This window comes from Gopherus evgoodei, chromosome 11 (genome assembly GCF_007399415.2).
Source record: "Gopherus evgoodei ecotype Sinaloan lineage chromosome 11, rGopEvg1_v1.p, whole genome shotgun sequence".
Lineage (NCBI taxonomy): Eukaryota > Metazoa > Chordata > Testudines > Testudinidae > Gopherus > Gopherus evgoodei.
The window spans coordinates 27,778,419-27,805,918 of NC_044332.1; the positions used below are offsets into that span (position 1 = coordinate 27,778,419).

General features: G+C 41.9%; 1 protein-coding gene across 6 annotated transcripts in view; it reads right to left on the reverse strand.

The window, feature by feature from the left end:
- The window catches only part of MYO1B (myosin IB), a 243,668-nt gene that overhangs the window by 24,542 nt on the left and 191,626 nt on the right, over positions 1 to 27,500 (reverse strand). For 4 of the 6 annotated variants that reach the window (XM_030580337.1, XM_030580335.1, XM_030580336.1 and 1 more), the window contains 10 exons: positions 24,781 to 24,885; positions 21,861 to 21,923; positions 19,892 to 20,092; positions 17,070 to 17,296; positions 15,932 to 16,132; positions 14,391 to 14,484; positions 13,612 to 13,761; positions 11,116 to 11,184; positions 2,657 to 2,743; positions 2,290 to 2,376 (listed from right to left, as the gene is read on the reverse strand). In XM_030580337.1, the coding sequence (XP_030436197.1) occupies positions 2,290 to 2,376; positions 2,657 to 2,743; positions 11,116 to 11,184; positions 13,612 to 13,761; positions 14,391 to 14,484; positions 15,932 to 16,132; positions 17,070 to 17,296; positions 19,892 to 20,092; positions 21,861 to 21,923; positions 24,781 to 24,885 (1,284 nt within the window). The remainder of the gene's footprint in view (positions 1 to 2,289; positions 2,377 to 2,656; positions 2,744 to 11,115; positions 11,185 to 13,611; positions 13,762 to 14,390; positions 14,485 to 15,931; positions 16,133 to 17,069; positions 17,297 to 19,891; positions 20,093 to 21,860; positions 21,924 to 24,780; positions 24,886 to 27,500) is intronic. The other 2 variants (XM_030580339.1, XM_030580338.1) reach the window with 1 other exon arrangement.

The following is a 27,500-nucleotide window of genomic DNA, read 5'->3' on the forward strand; positions in this document are numbered from 1 at the left end:
TTTAGTTAAGATTCCAGTATATATTTTTCTCCAGTCTAGCAAATGATCTCTCTCTTTCTGATTCTCCACACAATGAAGACATTGGTGATGTCATACCACCAAAAAGCATGAATTCATCATATGCAAAACAAGGAGACAAGTACATAAATTTCACCTGTAGTCTTTGTTTAGGCAAGCAAAATTCCAAAGTACTATACATAAAGACATGACATTCTGTTAAGTTACACTTTTTACATTTCAGAAGGTATTAGTAAACTTATTTGTTCAGTTATTTAAAGACACAAGACCAACAAATAAGTAGCTTCAATTGGTTTGGATAGAACATAACAGTAATAGTAGTTACAGCTATGTACTTGCAGTATTTATATCTTGTCAGGTATACTGAGGGAACTGTGAATCCACACCCACCTTTGCCAGCTGCCCTTTTTGGATGCTCGTCCAATTTAACAATAAAGGCTATTCTCCATTAATTTAAGCCTTTATAAAAGGATATATTTTAGTTCATTTGGGATGGTACACACATTCAAATTCTCAGTGTATGACATGCTAATGCTAAGGACACTGCATAGTCAATATCTGCCTGAATTTTGAAGAAGGAATTTGAGTTACCTCGTTTCTACAGTTTTTGAAAAAAATAAAATAAAAAACTTAAACAAATATAAAAATAATCACTGGAGATAGATGGCTCCTGAAGCTTCTGCTTTAATTTCCCTCTTAGGAAAAGAGAGCTTCCTAAGATGACAGGAAGTTGCCAGATACTGAAAATTTCTTATAACTCTGATGGGCCAAATTAAATTGGTTACTATTAAGTTTATGCCTGACTATTATGTTTAACAGAAACACCCTACTAAATTGTACAATAAAAATATAAACCAATGTGCAAGATATTTTATTAGGTACTGTAATATAGAATTAATGCTGTATTTTTCTATTGAAAAAGGACATGACAAACAAAAATGCATCTTTACTCTACATCAGTTTGCCAATACTGCTACTGAGCTATTACTCTGCATCAGGGACTTATCACTATGGCATTAACAATTTAATCAATTGTTTTATATATTGGTACCAAGCACCATAATAAACATGATTTTTTAAATATGTATATTTTAATATAAATAACATTTATACTACCCTAGTTAGGGCAAAATAGCGAGACTTAATTTTTTTTCTCAATTTATTTTATGTAAATATGCTCTGATAATGACAGCTTTAACAGTTTACTCTGACACTTGAAGATCAAACTAGAAATAAAAAGATCTCCTATGAGCTAAATTCTGTAGATGTTTATACATTGATTCCCAGGGTTACCTTTCCATTCTAAGAGTTTATTTCTTAGACAAAATAAAACGGCTAAGATCAAGCTCAGCATTGTGTTTCTGCTGTATTTTAGCATGTTACTAGAATTAGAGATATTTCTTTCCTCATTTAACTCACACGGTGTTTTGATAGCATATATAAAGCAGGATCCAAGTAATAATTGGGCTATATTAAAATTTAAATTGACTGAATACAAATTCTAAGTCAATAAACAGTTTTTGTTAATTAAAACAATTGTTTCAACATTATTCCCTAGTGTACAACATTTCATATGATCACATAACCCAAAACTGCAGCCTGGGATTAGCGAGAATCTTTCAGTGGGACTTCGCTTCTGAAAGCTGGAATTCCCGGGATTTTTCGAGGGTCATAAATTGAGACCTGCATACTAACATCATTTTCTCAAATTTGGGTCATAATATTGTACTTAATTTGCAATACTGGACTTCTCTTATACGACCAAAGAAACAATCAAAACTGATTTCAGATTTTGTACAAATTATAAACAAAGGATGTTTATATTTTTAAAATTTACTATTTTAATTGAAAAGGAGCCTGTTTAATTTAGGTCACAGAATATACAATCCAATTAAAAGAAATTTAGATGTGTATCACTGAAAGCACTTAACAGAAAAACACATGCTTGGGACATTTACATTTAGTTCAAATGCATTTTCTAACTTGACCTTACTGCATTCTAATCATTTTTAATCTAGTCTAATGACTTGTTAGTAAGCAATCAGTACTATTGGCTGGGCATGCTTAGAATTTCCTAATATACAAGAAAAACATTTAGGATGCTGCCAGGTTTATTAAGTGTGGCATAAATAGAAATGGAAAAAAATCAAGGATCATGCTTTAGTATCTACTAGGTCACTTGTATTAGTTATTAATCCTCACTATTTACTACTGATTAAAGTTGGGTGTTCTTGGGTAATGAAAGAATCATGGAACGTGTGCATGAAGTACCTTATATCCAAGCCAGTAAGCCCAAATAACAGCAATAGCATGTTTATTTCTAGCCTCCTCCTTCAGTCGTCTCAGTTCCTTTCGCGCCTGTGGTGTATTTGAAAATGGGTTATAGAAAAAGTTTAGGGCAGAAAAGGTTACTGCAGGTCCCAATGGAGAGATAGAGAAAGAAAGAAACTAGTCACTACAAAACCATAAATATAGATGTCCTGGTTTTCCAGATTGCAACTGTTAAAATGTGTGCAGCAAAGTGAAATGGAAGTTAAGTAGTTTAAGCCATTCAAAACATTTCTCTCCGTCTTTTCTGGAGGACCTTTGCTCCAAACACTGGCCTTGAAACACTGAATGTTTGCTGGCATTTTCTTACCTGAGTACCATGCCAATAAGCTGCAATGGTTGTGGCCGCTTCCTTACAGCGCTTCTGATGCTTAAGTTCTCGAAGAAGTTTTCGAGCCTGTGATCAATTAAAAGAAAAAAAGTAATACTCTTACTTCTAACCCCAACTTAATTTCAGAATGATTTACACCCTAATGTGCCTTTCTAGCTCAAATCTGAGAGGGAGAAAAACAAAACAAAACACCCCAACACAACCTCAAATTTTGCAGATGGACAAGCAGAACAACATGCAGATCTGAGAGGATGGATCTTGTGGTTATAGCACTGGACTAGGACTCTTGGTTCAATTTCTGGCTCTGCCACAGACTTCCCATGTGACTTGGGACAGGTTACTGATTTCTCTGTGCCTCAATTTCCCTCTGTACAATCGGGATAATATTTCACTTCCACCCTTCATCTATCTCATCAATTTCGACTGGTGGGTAGGATTTTCAGAAGAGCCTGATTGATTTAGGAACACAACTCTCATTGAGTTTCAATGGGATATGTACTCCTGAATCATTTTGACACTTAAAACGCTCAACCTGCCTCCTCTTCAAGCCAGTCTCTCACACTGCGTCTGTGCAGTGGTTAGCACAAGATTGCCCCAGCCTTGGTTAGCATCTCTAGGCACCAGCATAACACAAATACTAATCACAAATGTGATTGTTTTGGTCTGCCCTCAGAGGCTGCTGGCACTTAGGGCTTGTCTTCATTCCAGTGTCAGTTCAAGCTATAATTCAAGTGTTTCCCCTATCCCAGCTCTCATTCACAGACAAAAAAACCTCTCTGGCTCTTGTCAAGTGGTCCTCTAAACTCAACTTAGCTATCTCACGGGGAGAAGGGGAGATAGGGAAAGTTGAAGACCAAATGCTAATGATGCTGAAGCTAGCAAAGCATTTTTTGGCTATGTTTTACGGCTCATCAAATCGTTCTGTACTACTTGGGGGTTATTTGGCAGTGTGGCCACTCCCAGTCGAGCTAGATTGATTTGAAGATTAAATCAAGTGTAGGTAACTTGAACTACCTTCAGAGTGGGGCATAGGTCACTTGCTGGTTTGAACTAGAGTAAATGGTAGAGTCTCTGTAACCCTGAAGTCTTTAAATCATGATTTGAGGACTTCAGTAACTCAGAGATTATGGGCCTTTTAGTTATAGATCACATAGCTTTTCTGATCAGCTTTAGCACATTTATGTTCTAAATTAGGGTTTCTCAACCCATGGGTTGGGACCCAAAAGTGCATCACCACAATGTTTCAAAGAGTCGTGTGGCAGCTCCTGTTCCACGAGACTGGCTGGGCCTGCCTCCATGCTCCTGGCTCTGCCACCTCTGGAGTCCCAGCATCACGATGACAGGAGTCCGAATAGGCCAAAATTGAGTGAGTAGCACTGCACCACCAGGAGCCAGGTCACGACTCCACTCATACACATTTGGTCCAGTCAGGAGGATGGGGTCAAACCTGAGTGGTGCTGCAACCCCAGAGGTTGCAACCCCCAGATCTGAGAGCCACACCCAGCCAGCCCTACAGCCCAGGGCCTGTAGGAGCTGCCACTATGGGTGAATGACAGGCAGGAACCAACCCTCCCCTCCCACCTCACCAGAGGGCAGGACCTGACCAAAACCACCCCAGGGCCTCCACCCACAGACTATTTACTGGGTCACAACAGGCCATAAACATTTACAAATGGGTCCTGAGCCCAAAAAGGTTGAGAACCACTGTTCTAAAGCATTCAATGGCTACATGCAAAAAAGGACAGTTACCTTTTCCGTAACTGGTGTTCTTCAAGACGTGTTGTTCATGTCCATTCCATATTAGATGTGTGTGCTCACTACATGCACTGGTGCCGGAAGTTTTTCCCTTAGCAGTATCCATAAGGGACCAGCTCTGGTGCCCTATGGAGTTGTGCCTGCGTGGCACAGTATAAGGGGTGCCGCCGGCTCCTCCCATCCTCAGTTCCTTCTTGCCAGAAACTCTGACAACGGGGAAGGAGGGCAGGTTGTGGAATGGACACGAGCAACACATCTCGAAGAACATCAGTTATGGAAAAGGTAACTAACTGTCTTTTCTTCTTCAAGTGCTTGCTCATGTCCATTCCTTATTAGGTGACTCCAAAGCAGTACCCCTGGAGGTGGGTAGGAGTTCACGGACACGTAGATTACAGCACAGCTCTGCTGAACCCAGCATTGTCCCTGGCCTGCTGAGTGATGGCATAATGAGCGGTAAACATGAGAACAGAGGACTACGTTGTGACTCTACAGATGTCCTGCATAGGGATGTGAGCCAGGAAGGCCACCAAAGACGCCTGAGCTCTCATCGAGTGGGCTCTGACAACTGGCGGCAGTGGACCCCCTGCCAGGTTGTAACAGGTTCTTATGTACAAGGTAATCAAATTGGAAACCTTCTGCGAGGACACCCGAAGGCTCTTCATCCTGTCTGCTGTAGCAATGAAGAGCTGAGCTGATCTATGGAAAGGCTTGGTACGTTCTGAGTAAAAAGCCAGGGCCTTTCAGATATCCAGGGCATGAAGATGCTTCTCTTCACTGATCTTGTGCTGTTTGGGACAGAAGACCAGGAGGAAGATGTCCTGGTTCATATGGAAGGTAGATACCACCTTCTGCAGGAAAGACAGGCGGGGGCCCAGCTGAACTTTGTCTTTGCAGAAGACCATGTACAGTGGTTCTGAGGTCAAGGCTTTAACTTCAGAGACCTGTCTCACCAGTGTCACCACCACCAGGAACGAAACCTTCCATAACAGGAGGGAAAAGAAGCAGGAACCCAGTGGCTCAAAGGACAGGCCGGTGACCCTATAGAAGACCAAAGATCCCACTGGAGGACAGGAGCCTGTACCCATGGGAAGAGTCTCTCAAGCCCTCTCAAAAATCTGACCATCACGTCATGGGAAAACATTATCTGTCCTTGGATCGGTGGGTGAAAACCAGAGTGGGCCGCAAGATGCACTCCAATGGAAGAGTGTGCCAGACCCTTGTTCCTCAAATGGAGCAGACAGTCCAGGACAGCCTGTACAGAAGAATGCGAGGGGGAGATGTCACACTCAGATGCCCAGCGGGAAAACCTCGTCCACTTGGCCAGGTAAGTCAGTCTGGTTGAAGGCTTCCTACTTCCCAGGAGGACCTGTTGGACTCCTTCTGAACAAGTCTGCTCCAACCACACAGCATCCATGCCGAGAGGTGGAGAGACTTGAGTTTGGGGTGTAGGAGCCGACCATGGACTTCTGACAGCAGGTCCTGTCGGTTGAGCAGGGGCCAAGGAAGGGCCGCTGCCAGGTTCATGAGCATGCTGAACCAATGCTGGCAAGGTCACACCGGGGCGATCACAACAACCTGGGCTCTGTCTCTCTTGATCTTTGCCAGGACCCTACTGATGAGTGGAATCGGACAGAACATGTACCTCAGGCTCCCTAACCACGACAGGAGAAAGGCATCAGAGAGGGATCCTTTGCTCAGACCTTGCCAAAAACAGAACTGGTGGCATTTCCTGTTCTGTCTGGTGGCAAACAGGTTCACTTAGGGAATTCCCCACCTTTGGAAGATAATGCAGGCTACCTCTGGATGGAACCTCTGGATGGAGCGACCACTAGTGGTAAGAGGAGATGTCCCTGCTGAGCTGTTCCACCAGCGTTTTCTTGTCACCGGGTAGGTGACAAGCTTTCAGGTGCATTTTGTGGCTGATGCATAAGTCCCAAAGATGGAGTGCCTCTTGACAGAGTCGACGAGCGCGCTTCCCCTTGCCTGTCTATGTAGAACATTGAAGCTGTGTTGTCCGTCAGGACTCATACCACCCTGCCCAATAGGTGGGGCAGGAAAACGCTGCATGTCAGCTGGACTGCTCGGAGCTCTTTGATGTTTATGTGCAACTTCGCCTCCTCTAGGGACCACATCCCATGTGTCTGGAGGTCGCCGAGGTGTGCACCCTAGCTGAGGTCTGAGGCGTCTGACAGCAACTCGATGGAGTGAGGGAGGTTGAACAGAACCCCCTCCAGGACTGTCCTGCAGTCAGTCCACCATCACAGTGAGGTAAGTATCGCATGGGGAACGGTAGCCATCTTTTCCAGGGGGTCTCTGGACTGGGAATAGACCGTCCCGAGCCATTGTTGCAGGGGCCACATTTGGAGCCTGGCATGGCAGACCACGCTGCCATGTGACCCAGGAGGCGCAGACAGACCCTGGCTGTAGTCAGAGGGAACGTGGAGTTTCGTCACAGTGTGGAACTTTTCCAATGGCAGGAACACCCTGGCGCAGGTCAAGTCAAGGATCACTCTGATGAACTCTATCCTCTGCACCAGCACTAACATTGACTTTTTGACATTTACCAGTAGGCCCAGAGAGTGGCAAGTGGCCTGAACCACCATGACATCCCTTTGGACTTGAGACCTGGAGCTGCCCTTGATGAGCCAGACCTCAAGGTATGGATCAATCTGAATGCTCTGGCACCTGAAGGAAGCCACTACCACCAACATGCACTTGGTAAACACTCAGTGCTGCTGCCAGGCCGAATGGGAGAACAGCAGACTGGTAGTGGTGGGGCCCCACCGTAAACCGGAGGAAGCGTCTGTGCCCTTGAAAGATTGCTATGTGAAAGTATGTATCCTTCAAGTAGAGGCTGGCATAGCAGTCTACCAGATCCAGGGAGGGGATAATAGAAGCCAGGGAAACCATGCAGAACTTTAACTTCTTTTGGTACTTGTTGAGGTCTCGCAGGTCCAGGATGGTCTGTAGACCACCTTTGGCCTTTGGGATTAAGTACCAGGAAAAGAACCCCTTGTTCCTGTACTAAAGAGGAACTTCTTCCACCACACCCATCTGTAGTCACCCCTCTACCTCCTGCATGAGGAGACTCTGTGAGAGAGGTCCTTAAAGAGGAGCGGGGAAGGGTGGGGGTGGTAGAAAGGAACTGGATGGCATAACCCTGTTTCACTGTGCTGAGGACATAGCCATCCAGACAGAGAAGAAGAGGGCAAGGCGGTTAGAGAACACAGGAAAGGATGGATCTGGGGAATAGTCTAGTAGGTTACCCCGGGCACACCCTCAAAACGACCTTTCGGCCCCCTGCTTATTACAGGTCAAGCCTGACTGGGCAGCGGGTGGAGGCAGGTGGCTCGGGTGGCATTTGTAGGGGCTGGTCTTGCCAAGGCTGACTCCCTTGGTCCTGTGGCTGCTGTGCTTTGAACCGCAACTTGCTGTCTGTTTGCTTGGAAAATAGGGCCCGGCCATCGAAGGACTGGTCCTGCATTGACTGCTGAGCCTCTGTGGACAACCCAGAGAGGAGCAGCCAAGAGGCTTGCCACATGGAGATAGCAGAAGCCATGGTGCAGGCACAAGCGTCCGCAGCATCTGACACCAAATGGAGGGCCACCCTGGCCATGGTTGTGCCCTCATCAAGGACTGCTCAGAACTCCTTGGAAGCCTTGGGGAGTGACCCTTCGAACTTGGCCATGGCTTGGCACATATTGAAGTCATATCGGCCAAGGAGGGCCTGGTGGTTAGCCATTCTTAGCTGAAGGTTAGAAGACGAATAAATCTTACACCCAAAGAGATCCAACTTCCTTGAGTCTTTATTTTTGGGAGTGCCCTTGCCTCTCCCGAGTTGCCCTTGTTTCTTTTTGTGTTTAACCACCTCACAAGGGAATTGGGGGCAGGGTGGGAGTATAAGTACTCATGCCCTTTGGTTGGCACAAAGTACTTGTGTTCAGCCCTCTTCGAGATTGGGGCCAGGGAAGAGGGGGTCTCCCACAGGGCACCAGTGATTTGGAAACCCCTTCATGAAGCGGTAGGACCACCCTGGCAGGAGCCGAGGAGCAGAGGACATAGAGTCCGAGGGCTCTTCGAGTCCTCTGCCTAAAGCCCGAGGTTGGAAGTGACTCTCTTCAAAAGTTCCTGGTGTGCTCTGGCATCATCCTGAGGAAATGGGTCAGGGGGCCCCATGACAGCCTTGTCTGGCAATGATGAGGACGATGCTGGTGCTGCGGGAACCTCTATCCATTGGTGGTCCAGCAGCTTACTCCCCTGGATCCTCCTGGACTTGCAGGGTCTTATGCCCCGAAGTCTCGAGCACCAGAAGGGGACGGGATACCGAGGCTACTGACCTCTCCCAGATTCCCGACACTGATCAGGCAGCCTGGGAAGGTTGTGTGAACCCCCAAGGGTTCCACAAGTACCATGGTGCCACTGCACTTGGGGCCATGAACCAGTTTCAGCGCCATCGATGCCAGCATCACTGCAGGTAGTGGGTGACCAGGAATGGGCGGCACAGTGGCTCCAACCGGTGCCAGTTGCTGTGACCTGAAGCCGACCTGTCTGAGCGAGTCAGTCATCTTGGTCAGGGTTTCGGAGCCCAATGGTGTTCAGCGGATCTGCGTTGGACACAGACGTCGAACGGGACCAGGAGCCACTACAGGCTAGCTGTTGGGAGGAACCTCCTAGGAAGGGCAATCTCCTAGGAGATGGGCAACAATGGCTGGGTGATCAGCAGTGTCTGCTCCCTGATTGGTACTGGGCCCTTGGAGATGGTTGAGGCCAGTCTCGGAGATCTTGCTGGGCGGCACATGCCCCAGAGGGTCTGCACCAATCCACCAGCAAGGAACACCTGGAATCCCTCAGTGTCCCCAGTGCGGGGACCGAAGAGAGCTCCACTGAGCCTGCCTCTCTCCTCCTGAAGCATGCTGGCGTGGCACGGGCGAGCGATGGTGGGACATCTCTCTCAATAGGGAACGGTGCCACTGAGGTGAGGACACACGCATAGGTCCCAAGGCAGGTTTTCCCCAAGACTGTGGTGCCGCTGGAGCCAATGTGGGCAGGCCCAGGAGTGTCAGGATCTCCTGAGCTGCCTGAAGGGCTTTGCACATCGATGGCACCTGAAGCTCATTGGGGCCTTCACCACTATCTGGAGTAGCAGGCAAAGTACAGGATGGGCTGCACCACTCGACTTGAGCTGGGGCCCGACTTCCTGAAGGGGGCATTCAGCTGCCCAGCATGGGTGGTGGCTCACCCCCAACCCTCTCCTTTCCCTTGTGGGAGGTAGATCGTCCCTTCACATTCTTCTTCTGTTTCATGACCAAAGCCGTGGACGGAGAGTAGTGCCAGCTAGTGGATGGTGCTGGCGGAGCACTGTGCACGGAGGCCATGGTGTTCGGTGCGGAATCGGACTGCTGCTCTGGTGCCGGAGTAAGTGCCAACTCTACTAGAAGAGCTCTTAGAGCGATATCATGCTCCATCTTCGTCCTAGGTTTAAAGGACTTGCAGATACGGCACTTATAATTTATGTGCCCCTCACCTAAGCATCTTAGGCAGCTGGTACGTGGATTGCTGACGGGCATAGGCCGTTTACAGAGATTGCAGGGCTTAAAGTCTGGGGACCAGCGCATGCCCCATCCCCTGGCTGAGTCCCAGTCAGAACTAACAAAGAGTTGAGAACTACTACTAAGGGTTTAACAAAGAAACTACTAACTATATACACAACTATTTTACAGGTTTTCAATGACTGCAAGAACAGAGAACGAAACAATGCTAGCCGAAGCAGCAGATGTTCCAACACCATCACTGGCAGCAAGAAGGAACTGAGGGTGGCGGAAGCTAGTGGTGCCCCTCACACTGTGCCATGTAGGTGCCACTCCAGAGGGGACCAGAGCCAGTCCTCTACGGAAACTGCTAAGGGAAAAACTTCCGGCACAGGTGCATGTGGCAAGCACACACAACTCACATGGAACAGACCAACTACACAAATATAAAGAACCAAGGTTATATCTGGGTCGCTAAACCACTATTAATCTGAGTTTGCACAAATAATTTCATGTTCTCAATTCTTTTAGGTCATGCAATAGCATAAACTGGCACCTGTCCTACAACTATTGGGACTACCCTTGTAGCACACGAAGAGTTTACTTTGTAAAGGCTATAACAATACTAAGATGCCATGATTTTTTCCCCACAAGATAAAAAGTGGGCTCACCTCTTTCCTGAAACTAGGTTTTAGGTTTAAGATTTTAGATATCCTCCAGTACCTGTCTGAGCACTAAGGAAATCTCATTTTTATCACCTTGCTCCTTATAGTGTCATGGTCACAATTCTTCCTTCAAGAGCACTGGACAGGATTCTTTGAAGAGAGGCAATACCACAACAAGTTGGGGTTGAAGATAGGGTGGCATAATGGGAAACACTCTCTCCAAGGGCCAAGTATACTATATCAAGAGCATTCCCACATCCCCAGCAGGCACAGACAACTGAATTCAGGACAATCTGACCCAGGACCTGGCTGACCCATAAACTTTATAAAACTGTGTTCAGTTTTGTCTATGATTTGAAAGTCTCTAAATCGGAGAGTGCATCTGCTACTTATCACTCATCTCTCCTCAACTGAGCCCAACATCCTCAAATTTTATTAGCCTAGGCTAGCAGAACCCAAGGCAGTCACTGCTCAGTGATGTCAAACTCACCTTCCATCCTCTGATGTAAGATTGTACTACGATGGCCGAACTCTTTATCCTCTGATACTTCTTTTGTTGCTGTATTAAAAATCAGTAAATACAGTTCAGCAGAGAAAGTCGTGGTTTTAAAATTGCTTTACATCAAAACATTTTTAGTAACATCTAACAAATATATTCATATTGCAATTTAAATCAAAAAACTAATGGAGAAGAGTGGGTTAATTTCTGAACACAAATGAGGGTATGGATTTCACATCTAACTCAAGAGGAAACAAACACACAGACAGCAGAGTACATGGACAAGGCCACTTTATACACAAAGAAAGACTAACTTCCTGGCCAACAAAGGAAAGTTATGTGAATTAAATATGAACAGTCACTGTTTTGTCATCTCTCCCACCAACAAAATTGTTCAGATTGTCACAAATGCTTTGCTCCAGTTTGTCAGCTGAGCTTGCCATTGACAATCATAAGGCTTCTGTTGTTCTTCACACCCATTGCCCTCTTATAGTATCAGTACTGATAATAGTTTAAAAAAAGATTGTTTGCTGATGCCGGACTGGAATGCTATCCACCTAAGTCAGTTTGATATACACCCTCATTCCAATTTCCTGAACAGTTGAACATTTTCCTCTTAAGATCAATAAGATCCTTACTTTCTAGTAAACTGCTGGTTAATCTAATACCCTATCAGCAACAGGATGAGGGTTCTGCAATGCAACATGAAGGGCCAAATACTCAGCTCAGCACCCAGTCTGAAAAAACTGTGCTGGTCAGCTCTGCTGAGGGCCAGGTGTGGGTAAGAGGAAATGAATCTTGCATTGTTCCTTTAAGATTGATATTTATAACAGAAATTTCAAGATAATCTAACATTCTGTTTTACAGCACCACTGAGGGTAACCTTAAAATTCAGGCTCTAGTTTAGCCCTTTTCAACTGCTGATAATCAAGAAGTCCAGATGTTAGAAACCCTTCCTCACACGCCACAAAGCTAAGGAGTCATTCCACGGCCACTACTGTAGCTTCAACCTCCTCCCCACAATCCTCTCACAGACAACACTTTGTGATGGGTGGGTTCAGTTCTGTGAAGCAGCCGATCCCCTCATCAGACCCTGAGCTTTACTCAGGCAGGGGATGTACACCCCTTATGCAGCCTCTCAAACGATGACCTCTTCGTGCCTCAGATCACATCAGTTCTGATACAAGATTGCTCTTCATATTCAAAAAGAGGGGCAGGTTTGCTCCCAGGTAATTTTTGGGGCACTTCAAGGAGCCAAATGACTGCATTTTAACAAAATGACCGCTGTACGGTTCCAGTAAACCAATAGAGCTCTCCAGATTCGGAAATATTCTTCCTAATGTTCACACAGGTTTGGTCAGGTCAAATGTTGGTTTTTCCTTTGTTCTCATTTTCTTATATCAACAGGCCTGCAAATTACATCTTTGACAACTCTATTTTTAAACCATTAAAGCTCTACTGGTATACTCAGTAATGTAGATACATAGCTATAATGCAATCCAATCCTAATGTTGGCTGAAGAAAAAGGAGTGAATTAAACTAGACAAGTTTGTATTGGAAATGAATTTTTACAGTTGTAACAAGACAGTAAATGAGTTATTTTGAGATATAAATAGCCACATATTTTCTAATTTTCCAAGACAAGTTAATCTTTGACTGACCTCCTTGTTCAGTCGAACTGAATATGAAGGCTTTCAAGGCCACGTAGATGATTATCAAAAACTGTGCATCATCTGGGATACACTAATTTGACAATATCATAACATTTATTTAAGGGGAGCTCTGTTTCAGTGTGATGTGCTATTTCATCAAACCTTCTCCTGGACTTTCATAAGTCTTGATAATGTATATTTCTTTACAAAAGGAAATTAAAAACTTCTCTTACTAACCGGAAAAAAGATTGAAAATGCTACATCACTTGTGTTCAGTTCATAATGATGTGGAAGATCCTGTCTACAACAAAATTTGAAATGGTCTTAGAACTATACTAGTAAGAACCATTTAAACACAGGTCTTTATGAGCCGTACCTAATAAGATAAATCATTGGGACTCTCCCAAGCATTCTTGTGCCTCAAATTTAAAGGCTTCAAATAGGACAAAAGACAAAACACACCTTACAGTGATAGAATTTCACATACAGTAAACATACACATTACTATACTTTTGTATGCACCGGTTGCCTGTTGGGATATGCTACAAAGTTTTGCACAGTGCAAAGTCTGTTGAACTATAGAGCGGTCCCACCATTAGTGCTGAGAAAGCCTGTCTCCAGATGGTTGAACTAACCAGGATACCTTGACAATCCTTTTCACACAGATCACATACTTCATCATGAGCCTATTTAACTCAGTTTACTTGGTGGATATTTTTGGTGCCAAATACAGACATAAAATTGGATACTTGCATCACTTTCATCAAAGTGGATAAAGAAAAAGAATCATTAAGTACTAATAAGAAACTCCTGTTTAATAAAATTTGCATCTTACTGCATATCTCCTGTACCAGGAAGCAATCACAATCTGGCTCCTTTTCATTAAAAGGAAATGTGTCAGACACTTCCAGCCTCTGTAAATTTTCTGAATGAGTGTGGCCAAGTCCTCTAGACGTTGCTTTCTCAGGTCTTCTAATTTGAAAAGCTGAGTTAAAAAAATAAAAATAAATAAAAGACAGAAAACCACAAAAGCGTAACTAGTATGACAAAAAGGGATCGGTTCCCTGAGTCCCATGCTTCACCTCTTGAGAAATCTTTGGCTGGCTCATGATTACTGTACATAAATGTGGTATTGATTAATGTATGCCATACATCCTGAGGTTATTCAGTGGACAAAGACTACATTAGATATTGGGCTGTTGCTGACAATTACCTTCATAGGCTTTTAACTCCCTCCTAACCTCACTTAGATTTATTTTGAAAAAGTCTTCCTATAAGCCGGCAATTAATCACTTTAATTTCTATACAATGTTTATCACTCTAGTACCAGAACATTGTGTTTGGAGAAACCTCCACTAGTCATCCAGCAAATTCTTAAGCATTATTGATGGGTATTTGTCATGCAAGTTGCTCTTTGATTAGTGCTTAAAGCAGTCTGAAAAAAGTGGGCACTACCACAATCAGGGAGCAGAAACTTTGGAAAGACAGAGTTTAAAGTGCACCACTCAGCAACCTGGTTCCCTTTTATTTATTTAGTGCCAGGTCTGCAACACCCCATGCTTCCCTCAAAAGCACTGACTTTGATTCTGTGGTGGAAAAGATTTGTTCACACACCGTTCTTGGGTTGCGGATGAATATCTTTGATCTGCCAAAGGAATATTCTTCCTCAGGTATTTCCAATTCATTGAAAAGTACCTCTACACCAGCCCTAAGAGAAAAAAATGAGCTTTTTAAGCTATATTTAAAACTCTTCAGACCAAAACATACAGACTACTTAAGAGTTTACACACACACACACACACACACACACACACAGCATGTTAAGGATGTTTTAAATCCTTAGTGTCTGACACGAGAAGAATGGAAATGTAATTCCTTTGCTCATATTTTTTTTATTAAACTATAGACACAAGAATCATATTTTCCAAGAGTACGGAGCAATTTGTGTACAAAGGGAACAATTACCATTAAACAGTGCAAGCAATGGCCTAGTTTTGACAACAATAATGGTTTTACATTGAAAAGAAAAAGAGACAGGATCTCACATGAATGTTGAAATATAATACAGGGGTTTAGATAGCACTGATTGAAGTGTTCCAGTCAAATACTACACCTGCACCTGTAAACAGTTTACTCTACAGGGCTCAGGGGATTGGTGATGCTCCACTGCCCTCTAGGGGGTCTTCATACCTGGCTTGCCCCTGTAGGGAGCCTTTGCCACTTGCTGTGGCACACATGGTGCTGGCGGCGCAGGCAGAGACCTCTGCTCTCTTGGTGCTGATGGAGCTTGGGAAGGTGTCAAGTGTCGCTAAAAGTTTGGGTCCCCTACTGCTCCCAGGAGTTGGTGGTGGGTCCTTTAAGGGGCTAAGAGCTCTGACTGGGAACGCATGTCAACATGGCTCCAGAGTAGCCAGGCGGCATGAATTGAGTCCTTTATCTGATGCCCCATGGCCTTTCTTGCCCGGTGCTGGGGAGCCATGCTTCTTAGTTTTCTTTTTGGGCACCGTTCTACAAATACGACACTTGTCCTTCACATGTGATTCCCCCAAACACTTGATGCAGCTGCTGTGGGGGTCATTTACAGGCACAGGTGTGTTACAGTCTGTTCAGAGCTTAAACCCTGGAGACCGGGCATGCCCTACCTGGAACGAAGTCCCCGATGGGACTCTAACTTCTAACTACACTTAACTATTTAACACTAACTATTATAAACAACTATTTACAAGGCCCTAAGGCTCAAAGGCAGAAGAGACAAAACTGCTGGCCCTTGCTATGCAAGGAAAGGCACTCCTGCTAACCACCATGGGCGGTAAGAAAGAACCGAGAGGGCGTAGGGCCAGTGGCACATGATATACTGACGCATGAGCATGGCATTCAAGGGGGCACCACAGCCAACCCTACGGATACTGCTAAGGTAAAAATCTTTGATGACCGCGCATGTGAGCACACATACACCTAGAATGGAATTGACATGAGCAAACACTCAAAGAATGAGAGTTTGAAATAGAAATAGTGAGAAAGAATTAAGCCACACTTGGATAATATTTAATCTTATTTTAGAATTCCTGATTTATTTAAAAATTTCAATATAGGTGGAAAGCAATTATTTTATTCACTGAGCTATGAAGGAATAAGAATACCAATGTTTTTCTTACCTAGCAGGTCCTCTCCAATGGGGCCACGTCTGCTTACAAAGCATCTTATACCTTTCTAGACAAAGCTCATAAGGCTGTCTGAATGCGTAGCCTGCCCTTCTAACTCGGACATTCTCTAGGAGACCTAGGTACCGGACCTGGTGACACACTAGAGCTTCATTGAAGATATGTGCAGCTTTTTTGTCATTGGGCTTGATGCATCTGGAAATTGAAACAATATTCTGCATGTTGTAGGAATACTTGTTTATTGTATTGTACATGTAAAGCTATTGTTATGATTTAAATTTTACAAGCCATGCACGATCAGATATTAGTTCATGTTTAATTTAGGTAAGTGCGTTGTATACAAATGGCACCCCATTTTCAAATTTCATTTCCTAAAAACCTACAATGAAAGAAAGCTAATATTTTAGAATGGCAAGTTATGTACTTGTGAATTGCTGACATACCAAATAGAATGCATATACAATTACAAGTCAGTGAGATATGAAGATAGGCTATGATCCAGCAAAACACTTAACCATATAACTAAGTTAAAGCACATAAATAGCCCCACTGAAGTCAATAGCACTATTTGAGTTCTTAAAACTTAAGCATGTGCTTATGCACTTTGCTAAATTAGGACCATAATTTTATTCAGTTTCTCTATTTTTTTTTCCTTTTACACTCTTTTGTTTAATGGCCTGCTTGTGGAAGATGTTAGAATGAAGTCTTATTTATCCACAAACAATTATGTGGCATGGGCAGCACGAATGCAAGCTTCCTCACACTGCCCCTACCAATGTGCCTCACCCTTGACTCTATAAGAATAAGGGAGCAGTTGCATTTCTTAGCCAATTCATTCAATGAATTCTCCAAGAAGAGTCCTGTTAATGCCAGCTCTGGTGGAGGATTTGGGGAAGTGTACTAAAACCACCAACTCATTTCATATAGACAATTGAACAAGCAGGAGAGAACAACAATTTTCAGTCACTGCTCAGCTAGACTGAATTTACATCGATGAGCGACAAGAGAGAGGTTTCATTATCTCGAACTACTCTCTGGAGCCATCCATTCTCTGTTTTTTTTTGCTATCACATTTGGTTAAAGGCAGACATATCCATTATCATTTCTTAAAAGCTATCAAAGAATAACTTACCTAATATAGTTTGGATTTTTTGTCTGCAAGTTCTTCATCAGAGTAGCTACAGAAGCCTTGAATTGTGAACCTGCTGTTGGGGGTCTCTTTAGGTTAATCTTGGCAGGGTTACCTTCTGGGAATAATGCTTTAATGAGGGAGTGGTTGGCCTTCCACATGGCCTGGGAGAGGTCACGGTAGAGTAGATCATTATTCTTGTCAACAAATCCTTCTACCTGGTACATAACCTAAACAACATAGAAGAATCTCATTGATATTTTGGGATATAATATAAGTCAAAATTAGAGCTGGCCAGGAAGTCCCTCCTCTCCCCACAACCATATGATATTTAAAAAAAAAAAAACAAAAAAACAAAAACAAACAAAAAAACCAAAATATTTTCATTGAAATTTTTCTCAACATTTTTTGAATGTTTATAAAACACACACACAACTTTGTTGGAGGTTTCTGACTTTTCAACAAAAACTTAAAATGTTTTGAACAACGTAGACATTTTCCATAGAGATTTTTTTTTTAAAACAAAACAGAAAAGTTAGTAAATTTTCAGCCAACACTAGTCAAAATATTTTACAGGAAATAATACTCTTTAGTGATGGCCTGGGAACTTGATAAGCCTCCTCGCCCAACTAACATGCCAACGAAGTCTCCCACTCCAGCCAAATTAATAATTTCTCCTTTGGAAAAATGCAGTGATTATTTCCTAATGTTTTAAATCACTACACCAAAAAAACCTTTCCAAAATATCCAACCATCCCACCACATTTATATAAGTTTACGTAAGTAAAACAGCCATTTACAAAGTAATATTAAAAATTACATGAGAAAAATTCCTACATCTCAATTGATATGTACTGGCTAGCTGTATACTCCCCAGGCAGCTGACATTTTAAAAATAATTCTTACACGGAAAACAGCCTGATGACATGCATGGCCAGGAAGATCTGAGCTGCAGTTGCAGACACAGGAGGCCTCCAGCAGAGCTTTACCCAGCTCTCCACAGGAGAATACCACAATTTTTTGGGTTACACTCTTTTTTTTAGTCTTGAACGTTTTGGCATATGATCTCTTTGATAATACAGATGCCTTCAGTTTCATGATTTCATTTATTTTTTATGTCTACAGTACATGTAATAAAACTAAAAATTAAATGTCACCATATTTTACAGTGGATCAAGTGACTGGAAACATTTCATTTTCCTTTACAAAATGCAATTCTGAATGTAACTGATACGGAAAATATTGGCAGGCATTACTACTGAAAAACATACACAATAAATTAAATAATGATATTTTGAGGTAAAAAAGTTACCATCTTTTGTTAATCAATTTGCCCAGATCAAATTGTCTTCAACTGGGCATGGAAAAACAATGCCAAAATAGTACGTATTGACTGAATGTTCTGTCCAGTTGTGAATGTCAGAACAAATGAGGACTCATTGGCTGCTAGTAGAGACAGATTATCTACCCTAATCCCATTCTAAGTGTTGAGAATGATCTTCAGTTTATTTTAATTTTGATAATCAAATTAAAAAACAAATAAAAATGCCTTAAAATAGCAGTCCAGGGCAGATTACAATCCAATATAAAATATAACCATCAAACACAAAATATAAATGTCATTAGGATATCTACTATGCCAGTCCGAGGAAACCCTGCTCCCAGCAACTTAGCTGCCACAGACTAAGATATATAACTGTGATGTCAAGTTTGTGATACACAACCTGGTGAGAAGTTAAAATAATGTTAAAAAGTATCAATACATTGTTCTAACCAATGATGGGTGATTTTTTTTTTAAACCTGTCCAAACCTCCACTCATGCACTGAAATGAACGATTTTTCAGGTTCAGATCAGTGGCCTACTCTGTCAATGATTGTCTTATCTTAGCTAACGTAATGATCATGATTTCTTATTTTAAAAAAAAAGAAAATATCAAAAACTTCAAAACTGTGAGGCCTGCACTTATTCATGCTGTTTATCTTAGTAAAACACAAAATACATTTCCAAGCCCTCTGTAGCGCTTTATCTTCCATCTGTCTAAACACATAAGATTTCAAAATAAAGTCAGCTTCCCTCAAATTTATAAGAACTCCACTTTCTCAGAGTATTAGCCATTTCAGTGATAGGAAACCCATTTTCAGGACAATACTCCATCTTCAAATGTGTGTTAAACTTTGCATCCCTAAACAGGACATTTTTTGTTTCACAACCTATACACTTTCAGTGATTGAGGGCTGGTGTACATTACCGGTTGGATAGACGGGCAGCAATCGATAAAGTCTAGACGCGATAAAGTCTAGACAAGATAAATCAACCGCCGAGTGTCAACTCTAGTACTTCACCAGGGCGAGAGGTGCAGGCAGAGTCAACAGGGGAGCATCAGCCGATGACTTACTACAGTGAAGATACCGTGGTAAGTAGATTTAAGTACGTCGACTTCAGCTACGTTATTTACGTAGCTGAAGTTGAGTAACTTAGACTGATCCTGCCCCCAGTGTAGACGAGGCCTAAGACAACAGGAGTTTTGCCACTGATCTCAATGAGTTCAGGATGAATCCTCAAAAATTAAAACACACTGTCAAATAATTAACTTGTCCCTGGTTTATTAATAGGAAGATTAAAGAATATAGAAGTAATTTAATTTTATATTCTGCATTTGACTGAGGCAACTCCAAGCTTCCACATCATTCCTTCATTGTATCATCATTTAGTATTTAAAAGAACACATCATTGTTTCACTTCTCAAACCTGGAGCACATGCAGTTTGGCCTCACATGCAAAAAACACAGGTCAAGCCACAGGGATGTTCTTTTAGCACAGTACCTTGCCAGCATAATGCTGAATTCTGAAGCAACTGTGAGGCAGTGATGTATCATTCAGGAAACGTGAACACTTGCTCATTCTACTTTCAAAGTGCTGATGAGTGGCACAGACTTGGTTCAGTTTCTCTAAAAAGGTGTCATCAGTAACAGTGCCTGGCCTCAGACATTCTTCATCTAGCATAGCCAGAATTCCAGTTTGATTCTGCAGTTTAAAAACAAATTTCCATCTTTCCTTACTGCATTGTTTTAATCTTGTTATGGAGATAAATAAAATTGTGCTACCTTATACAAACAGTAACTAAAATTGAACTTTACTTAATCAAAATATACATAGAATGCAGAAGTCAGAAGTAAAGATCAGCCATATTAGTGCATTTTCTGCTGTTGTTTAGACCCATTAATTTAACAAGTCAAAACTTTGCAATTAGCCTTCCAAATTTCCAACCTTCACATTACAGATGCTTTTTAATGAACAGCAAGGAAGCCATTCCATTCTGAACCCCTCTTTTTAGCCATTTGTAACTTTCTCAAAATTCTTCTTTTTGGACACACAGTTCACAAGCTTGATCTCAGCTCAAACATAAATTTTATTTTGAAAGGGTGAAGAAAACTCGTTGAATCATTTTCAAGACACCTGAGCAAATAGGAAAAAAATCAGGTTTCCTCTCAAAGAAAAAAAAAGGTTTTGCATATGGATTTTTTTCTTCAGAATGACATTTTCTCAAGTTCAAATTTAAGATCTAATTCTTCATTGTGAACTAATTCAGCTCTTACATCGAAATTCACCCTCAGCATGAGCAGTAAAATTCTGTTGTCTCTGATAGAGCAGGACCTGTAAAAGCCAACTGTGAACACCCTTCAGTTTGAAAGTGTTTTTTAATTAACTGATAATACTTACAAGCTGCTATATAGTGTTCAAAGTACTTAATAAAGAAAAGTGTCTCCCAGTTTTACAGATGGAGTATAACAGGTCAGAAACAGATCGAGGGATAGAACCCCAGCCAGACCCCCTACTCCTAGTATAGCGAATTATTCCACTTGACTAAAATATACAATCTCCACATTCACACTTATAAACTTTTGAAGATGATGCACTAACCATTCACAGTATCTTAATCAACATTTAAAGTGTAAGACCTAGAAAATGGGCCCTTCTTCACAGCAACTCAAAATCTGCCCAGGTCCCATTTTCCTCACCCCTTCTCCCCAACACACATACGGTTTCTGAATGTGCATTCTTGAGATTTGAGTCTTCTGACCTGTGCTTTTAACTTTCAACCTAAACTTCATTTTTTCTCCTATTTTGTTTATATAAAAGAGGCTTATCTATAGCTTTCCACTCAAAAGGAGGTAAGGTAATCAATTTATTGGCAAAGCTAGCATTTATTTTGTACTATTGGTTAAACAATGTTTCAGTTTGCATTGTTGTTAAGGAACTAGCAGGACATGAAACAGAATGTGTGTTAAATCAACATGAACTACTGTGATTAAGTACAAGCTGTATCAGAAGCATACAATGACTCAATAACTGAGTTGCCTGGTTACCATTCAAAAGAAAACATTATTTACAGCATGACTGGCAGTTGCTCATGTCTTCTCATAAAAACAGCACTGAATCAAAACACTGATTATGTGAAATAAACTGATAATGTATTCTTGTTATCTCACTAATAAGTGCTATACATCTATAAGAGAAAATTCAATGACATATAAACTCTATCTTTGTCCATTCCATACTTTTGAAATGTTAGATCTGTAGTATAATAAAATAAGTGAACTGTGATTTAATACAAAGTCAGAGGGTCACTTGTTTCTGAAATCAATATTCTAAAAAGCTCTCATTACCAACTAATTTTAATTCAATGCAGTTGTGATATTTCCATTTTATACATCTTAATTTTCAAATTTTAATTCAAATTTTAGACGAATTCACAAAGGCAAAATCTTTGAAAGCAGCAATTACAACTTACATTTTCTATCAGGTCACAAATTATGGCATTGTTGAAATATTCAATATGAGTCCATTCAATGTCCTATAAAAACAAAAAGCATATAATATATGAACTGAGAGAAATAACTGCAGGAGTTCTCTCCATTGGCATGTTTTTATTGCATTCCTATTTATTAAAATACCCTTTTAAAAGTAGCCCTATACATGTAGATTTTTGGATCCTAACATTTTATTTAAAAAAAAAAAAAAAAAAAAAAAAAAGCAATCTACCACTAACATTATTTGGCCAAAATGAATGCCCTTGAATGGTTTCCAGACTTGCTTTCCATTCCCTTCTTCAATCTGTGTCAATTTCCCATGCACTTCATTGGAAACAAGCCAAAATTTTATACTGCAGGGCCTTGGGTCAGTAATGCTTTGTGTACACTTACAATGTTTACAAGGAAAAAAGTCAATTTCAGTATAATCTAAGACTAAGATTTTTCTGTTCTTAATTTTCATTCAGGACCAAAAAAAAAGCTAAATTTAGATGATATCATCTGAAAAACCCACTGAGTTTGGCTGTTATTCAGATATTTGAAAAAATTAACATATTAAAACCAATGATACAATTTCCAAGTATGGAATAACTTAGCCTTACACCAGATGACAATGAATGATAGAAAAAACCCCACGAGAATTTCAGACTTGGAGGGATATAGCCAAATTTATAAAGTAAAAATACAGGCATTTCAATTCCATGCTTAATTTGTATTCTAGAGTGACATCTAATATTTTAGTTTCTTCAGAGAGGCTGAAATTTAATTCATGAAGTAAATTACAGTAATTATCTTTTCAAATGCTTGACCAGTCAATGAAAAAAAAAACCAAAATAAACCCCAAAACAAAAATAAAGGGTTTGCCAAAGCTCCACATTGCCTGAGCACTGGCCTGCTAAACCCAGGGTTGTGAGTTCAATCCTTGTGAGGGCCACGTAGGGACCTGGGGCAAAATCAGTACTTGGTCCTGCTAGTGAAGGCAGGGGGCTGGACTTGATAACCCTTTAGGGTTCCTTCCAGTTCTATGAGACAATATATGGAGATATTCCTGTAAGGCAGGAAGAAAGTCTACCCAATTTTCAAACACAATAGTGCCATTCAATCTGAATATAGACAGCACACAAGTATCTACTGTTTTGAAAGATATTTCCTATGACGCGCGTGCGTGTGTGTGTGTGCGCGCGCGCACGCATGTGCGTGATATATATATGTGTATGTGAGTAGTGGGGAATATTGCTAGAATCAATAAAAACTTTGTAACTTTAGGCACAACCACTGTACACCACCAAAGCATACTAATTTAGGCTCTAAAACTCATATTCACAGTTTATTCTTAAAACAGCATGTATGGCTCATTATAAGAACTCACTGCTGAAAACTAAGGCCATGTCTACACAGTAAACAAAGACCTGCAGCAGCAAGTCTCAGAGCCCAGGTCAACTGACTTGGAATCACAAGCCCTGTACTGCAGGGCTAAAAACAGCAGTGTAGATGTTTGGGCTCAGGCTGGAGCCCAGGCTCTGCAATCTCGCACGGGGGAATGGTCTCAGAGCCCAGGCTCCAACCGAACCCTGAAGGTCTAGACTACTTTTAGCCCCGCAGCGCAAAGCCAAGTCAGTTGGTAGGCTCTGAGACTCACTGTATTGGGATGGTTTTGTTGTTGTTGTTTAGACATGGGATTCTCAACATTTTTCTTTCCGAGCCCCCCCCCCCCCCCCCCCCCCGCCCCGCTATAAAAATTTCACTATCCACCTGTGCCACAACCACCATTTCTCTGTGTATCCAGCAGATTAAAAAGGAAGGGCCAGTGTCATGGGGTAGCAAGCAGAGCAATTGCCTGCGGCCCCACACCACAGGGGGCCCCATGAAGCTAAGTTGCTTGGGGTTCGGCTTCAACCTCAAGTGATGGGACTCGGGCTTCAGCTTTCTGCCCTGGGATCCAGCAAATTTAACGCCAGCCCTGTTCTCTGCTTTATTTTGATGGACTCCATGAAACCTGCTTGCAGACCCCTGATGGAGAACCACTGGTTTAGACATACCCTCAGAGAAATCTATAAGCAATTACTTTCACCACACTTCATCCCACTTTATCTACCTTACTGACCTTAGAACTATCACTCATCTGTCACTAATATGCACCTATTTGAAAGTTCAGTCTGGTTTACACCCGACAAGATCATACTATGAAATAAAAGTCTATTTTCTTTTCTATTTTAGCTCTATGAGGGAGCTAAAGGGTTTCTTGGGAAAACTGCACAGACTGGTTCAAGAGGCCAGTCAAAGGACTGTCACTATGGGCTGAAGGAGTGACCAGCCTGACACTGGGGGATGAAGGAGTGAGATATACACACAGAACTATCATGAGACTGTGATGAGAGGGACAGGCCCTGTGAGAGGACATGAAGTTCTCTGAACCTGCACCAGAGTCACCACGTGGAAGACGGACAACACTTGGAAAGCCAGACCTGCATATAAGCTGTTTATTGTTTAAGGTATATTTTTCTCTGTAACACTTTTGCTCTGAATAAATAATACTTTGCTTTATGAAGGGTGGTTGGTCACTGTATAACCCTGTCATTTTTCAGAGGACAGGGCCACAGGTGCTGAACTACCATCCGATCTGCTAAGGCGATCACAGTGAACCATAGCCTAAATCCCCAGCCTAGAAGGGAATGTGTCATGGAACTCTGCCCTGAGAAAGGTAACAGCAGTTTGACACCTATAGCGGGGATCAGAGGTGCAGTTACCTTGGGAACTCCGACAGCATGTGACGACAAACAGAGCTACTCTCCGTGGCAGGCTCAGGTTCAGAAAGAGAACTCTGGGTACCGTGGCCAGAAAAGGTGTATACTGGTAAGTGGTTAAGAAGTGATCATACAAATAAATGAATTTGAGCATTACCTCTCGTATGTATTCCTCCTGCTCTTCTTTTAGGGTGAGTTCAATGAAGATCTGCTGCAGCTTCTCATTACAATAGTTAATAATGAACTGCTCAAAGCTGTTGTCCTGTAAAATAAATCAACACATTTCTGTTCATTTGTTGCATGTATCATGCCCTGGAATTCAGTGGAGTAAGTTACAGCAAAGGCCTTTAGTCTACAAGCAGCATTAAAAGTGGCATTTCCATATATACATGCTTAAAAATGGATTACAATGCAAAATTTAGGGTCAAATCTTCTCATGTGATTTTCCCCACTACAAGGGACTGCAAAATCTACAAGTTTGATTTATGGTGTTTCCTCTTCATTTCCTCAGGGTGGGGTGTTAATATGGGCTATTATAATATGATGTGGCAGTTTCCCATGATGCCAGAGCAAAGAGACCATGTAGAGAAGACTTTCCCTTGAACAACCCACTTCTAGCATGTGATACACTGGGAGCACCTAAAGGGAAGTTTCTGCAGGCTCTGAAACATAAAACCATGAAACCGCTTTACCCTGCACAGCAAAAATATAGATGTCAGGCTATTCTCTAACACTATGGGTTTTTTAAAAACTGATATGCCTTTGCATTCACTGATTAACCAGTATTGCTTGAGAGAGCAGATACAAAAGTAAAACAAGTGTATTATCAACATTGTTATAAGATCTGAAGTAAATGAAATATTACATTTCCCTATGGATTCTGATTAGCAGCATGTGTGGCCACTCAGATGCACTGTGGTGCAACTTAAACTACTGAATGTCATATTTTGGGTATCACCACAGTACACTTCCAAAATGATACATTTCAGACTCTGTGAAGCTATCACTGGGACAAGTTCCTAAATACTATGGATGAAATTGCAGCCCCACTGAGTCATTGGTATAACTGCCATTGAATTCCAGGGGGCCAGGATTTCACTTTAAAAGGTTTTAGCTAATATCTTTATTTCAATTATCTTAAATCAAGGCAACCAGTGTCCAGTTATACATTTTCTGATACATGCTTAAAATGTGTTTATTAACAAAGAGACACATTCTAGGCTCTATTTTCTCCTTAGTAAGTGTTCGTAACTCATTAACACTTTGAATATGCATATCTATTAGAGCGATTTTACTTGCAGTTATGTAAGAGTAATTTTAGTTTTTACTATTATTCTTTCCCTCTTAATTAAAGGCTATGTCTTTGGTTATTCTGGAGGACTGATATTTTGATAACAAACTAAACCATGAAGTTACACCCGTCACAAATCTGCTGCACAATACTTATGGAGCTGAAGTTACACTGACAAATTTCTTGATAATAAAAAAACCTGCAATGTTTTAAACATCGGTTTAATCAACTAGCTGCTAAAGTACTAAAACCATGATTAAGAACACACTCAAGCAGATTTGGAAAAGCTGAAGTAGCATAGTTACCCATATCAACTTGGGTTTAAGCTAAAGCAAAATCAAAGCTGATCTCTAAGGCTATGTCTACATGCAGCTGGCCAATTCCTGCCAACTCCAGCTTGCAGAACTCAGGCTGCGGGGCTGTTTTATTGCTGTGTAGACTTCCTGGCTTGGGCTAACTCTGGGACCATCCCACCCACCTCAAAGGGTTCTACAGCCTGGACTCCAGCCCGAGCTAGGAAATTTACACAAAAATGAAACAGCCCTACAGGCTGAGCCTGCGAGTTCGAGTCGGCTGGCACAGGCCAGCCATGGGATTAACAACAAGAACTATTGTTATAAGATGGAGAGGCATCAGTTGGAAGTAACAGGGGAGGAGAAGGACCTCGGAGTATCGGTTGATCACAGGATGACTATGAGCTGCCAATGTGATATGGCCGTTAAAAAAGCTAATGCAGTCTTGGGATGCATCAGGCGAGGTATTTCCAGTAAAGATAAAGAGGTGTTAATACCGTTATACAAGGCACTGGTGAGACCTCATCTGGAATATTGTGTGCAGTTATGGTCTCCCAAGTTTAAGAAGGATGAATTCAAACCGGAACAGGTACAGAGAAGGGCTATGAGGATGAAAGGAGACTCAAAGAGCTTGGCTTGTTTAGCCTAACCAAAAGAAGGCTGAGGGGAGATATGATTGCTTTTTATAAATATATCAGAGGGATAAATACCAGGGACAGAGAGGAACTATTAAAGCTCAGTACCAACGTGGACACAAAAACAAGTGGATATAAACTGGCTATCAATAAGTTTAGACTTGAAATTAGACAAAGGTTTGTAACCATCAGAGGAGTGAAGTTCTGGAACAGCCTTCCAAGGGGAGTAGTGGGGGCAAAAGACATATCTGGCTTCAAGACTAAGCTTGGTCCAGTTTATGGAGGGGATGGTATAAAGCGATAGCCTAATTTTGGCAATTAATTCATCTTTGACTACTAGAAGTAAATATGCCCAAAGGCTTGTGATGGGATGTTATATGGGGTGGATCTGAGTTACTACAGAGAATTCTTTCCTGGGTGTCTGGCTGGTGAGTCTTGCCCACATGCTCAGGGTTTAGCTGATCCCCATATTTGGGGTTGGGAAGGAATTTTCCTCCAGGGCAGACTGGCAGAAGCCCTAGGGGTTTTTTGCCTTCCTCTGCAGTGTGGAGCACCGGTCACTTGCTGGAAGATTCTCTGCACCCTGAAGTCTTTAAACTATGATTTGAGGACTTTGTGGCTCAGACATCAGTTTGATACAGGAGGGGTGGGTGAGATT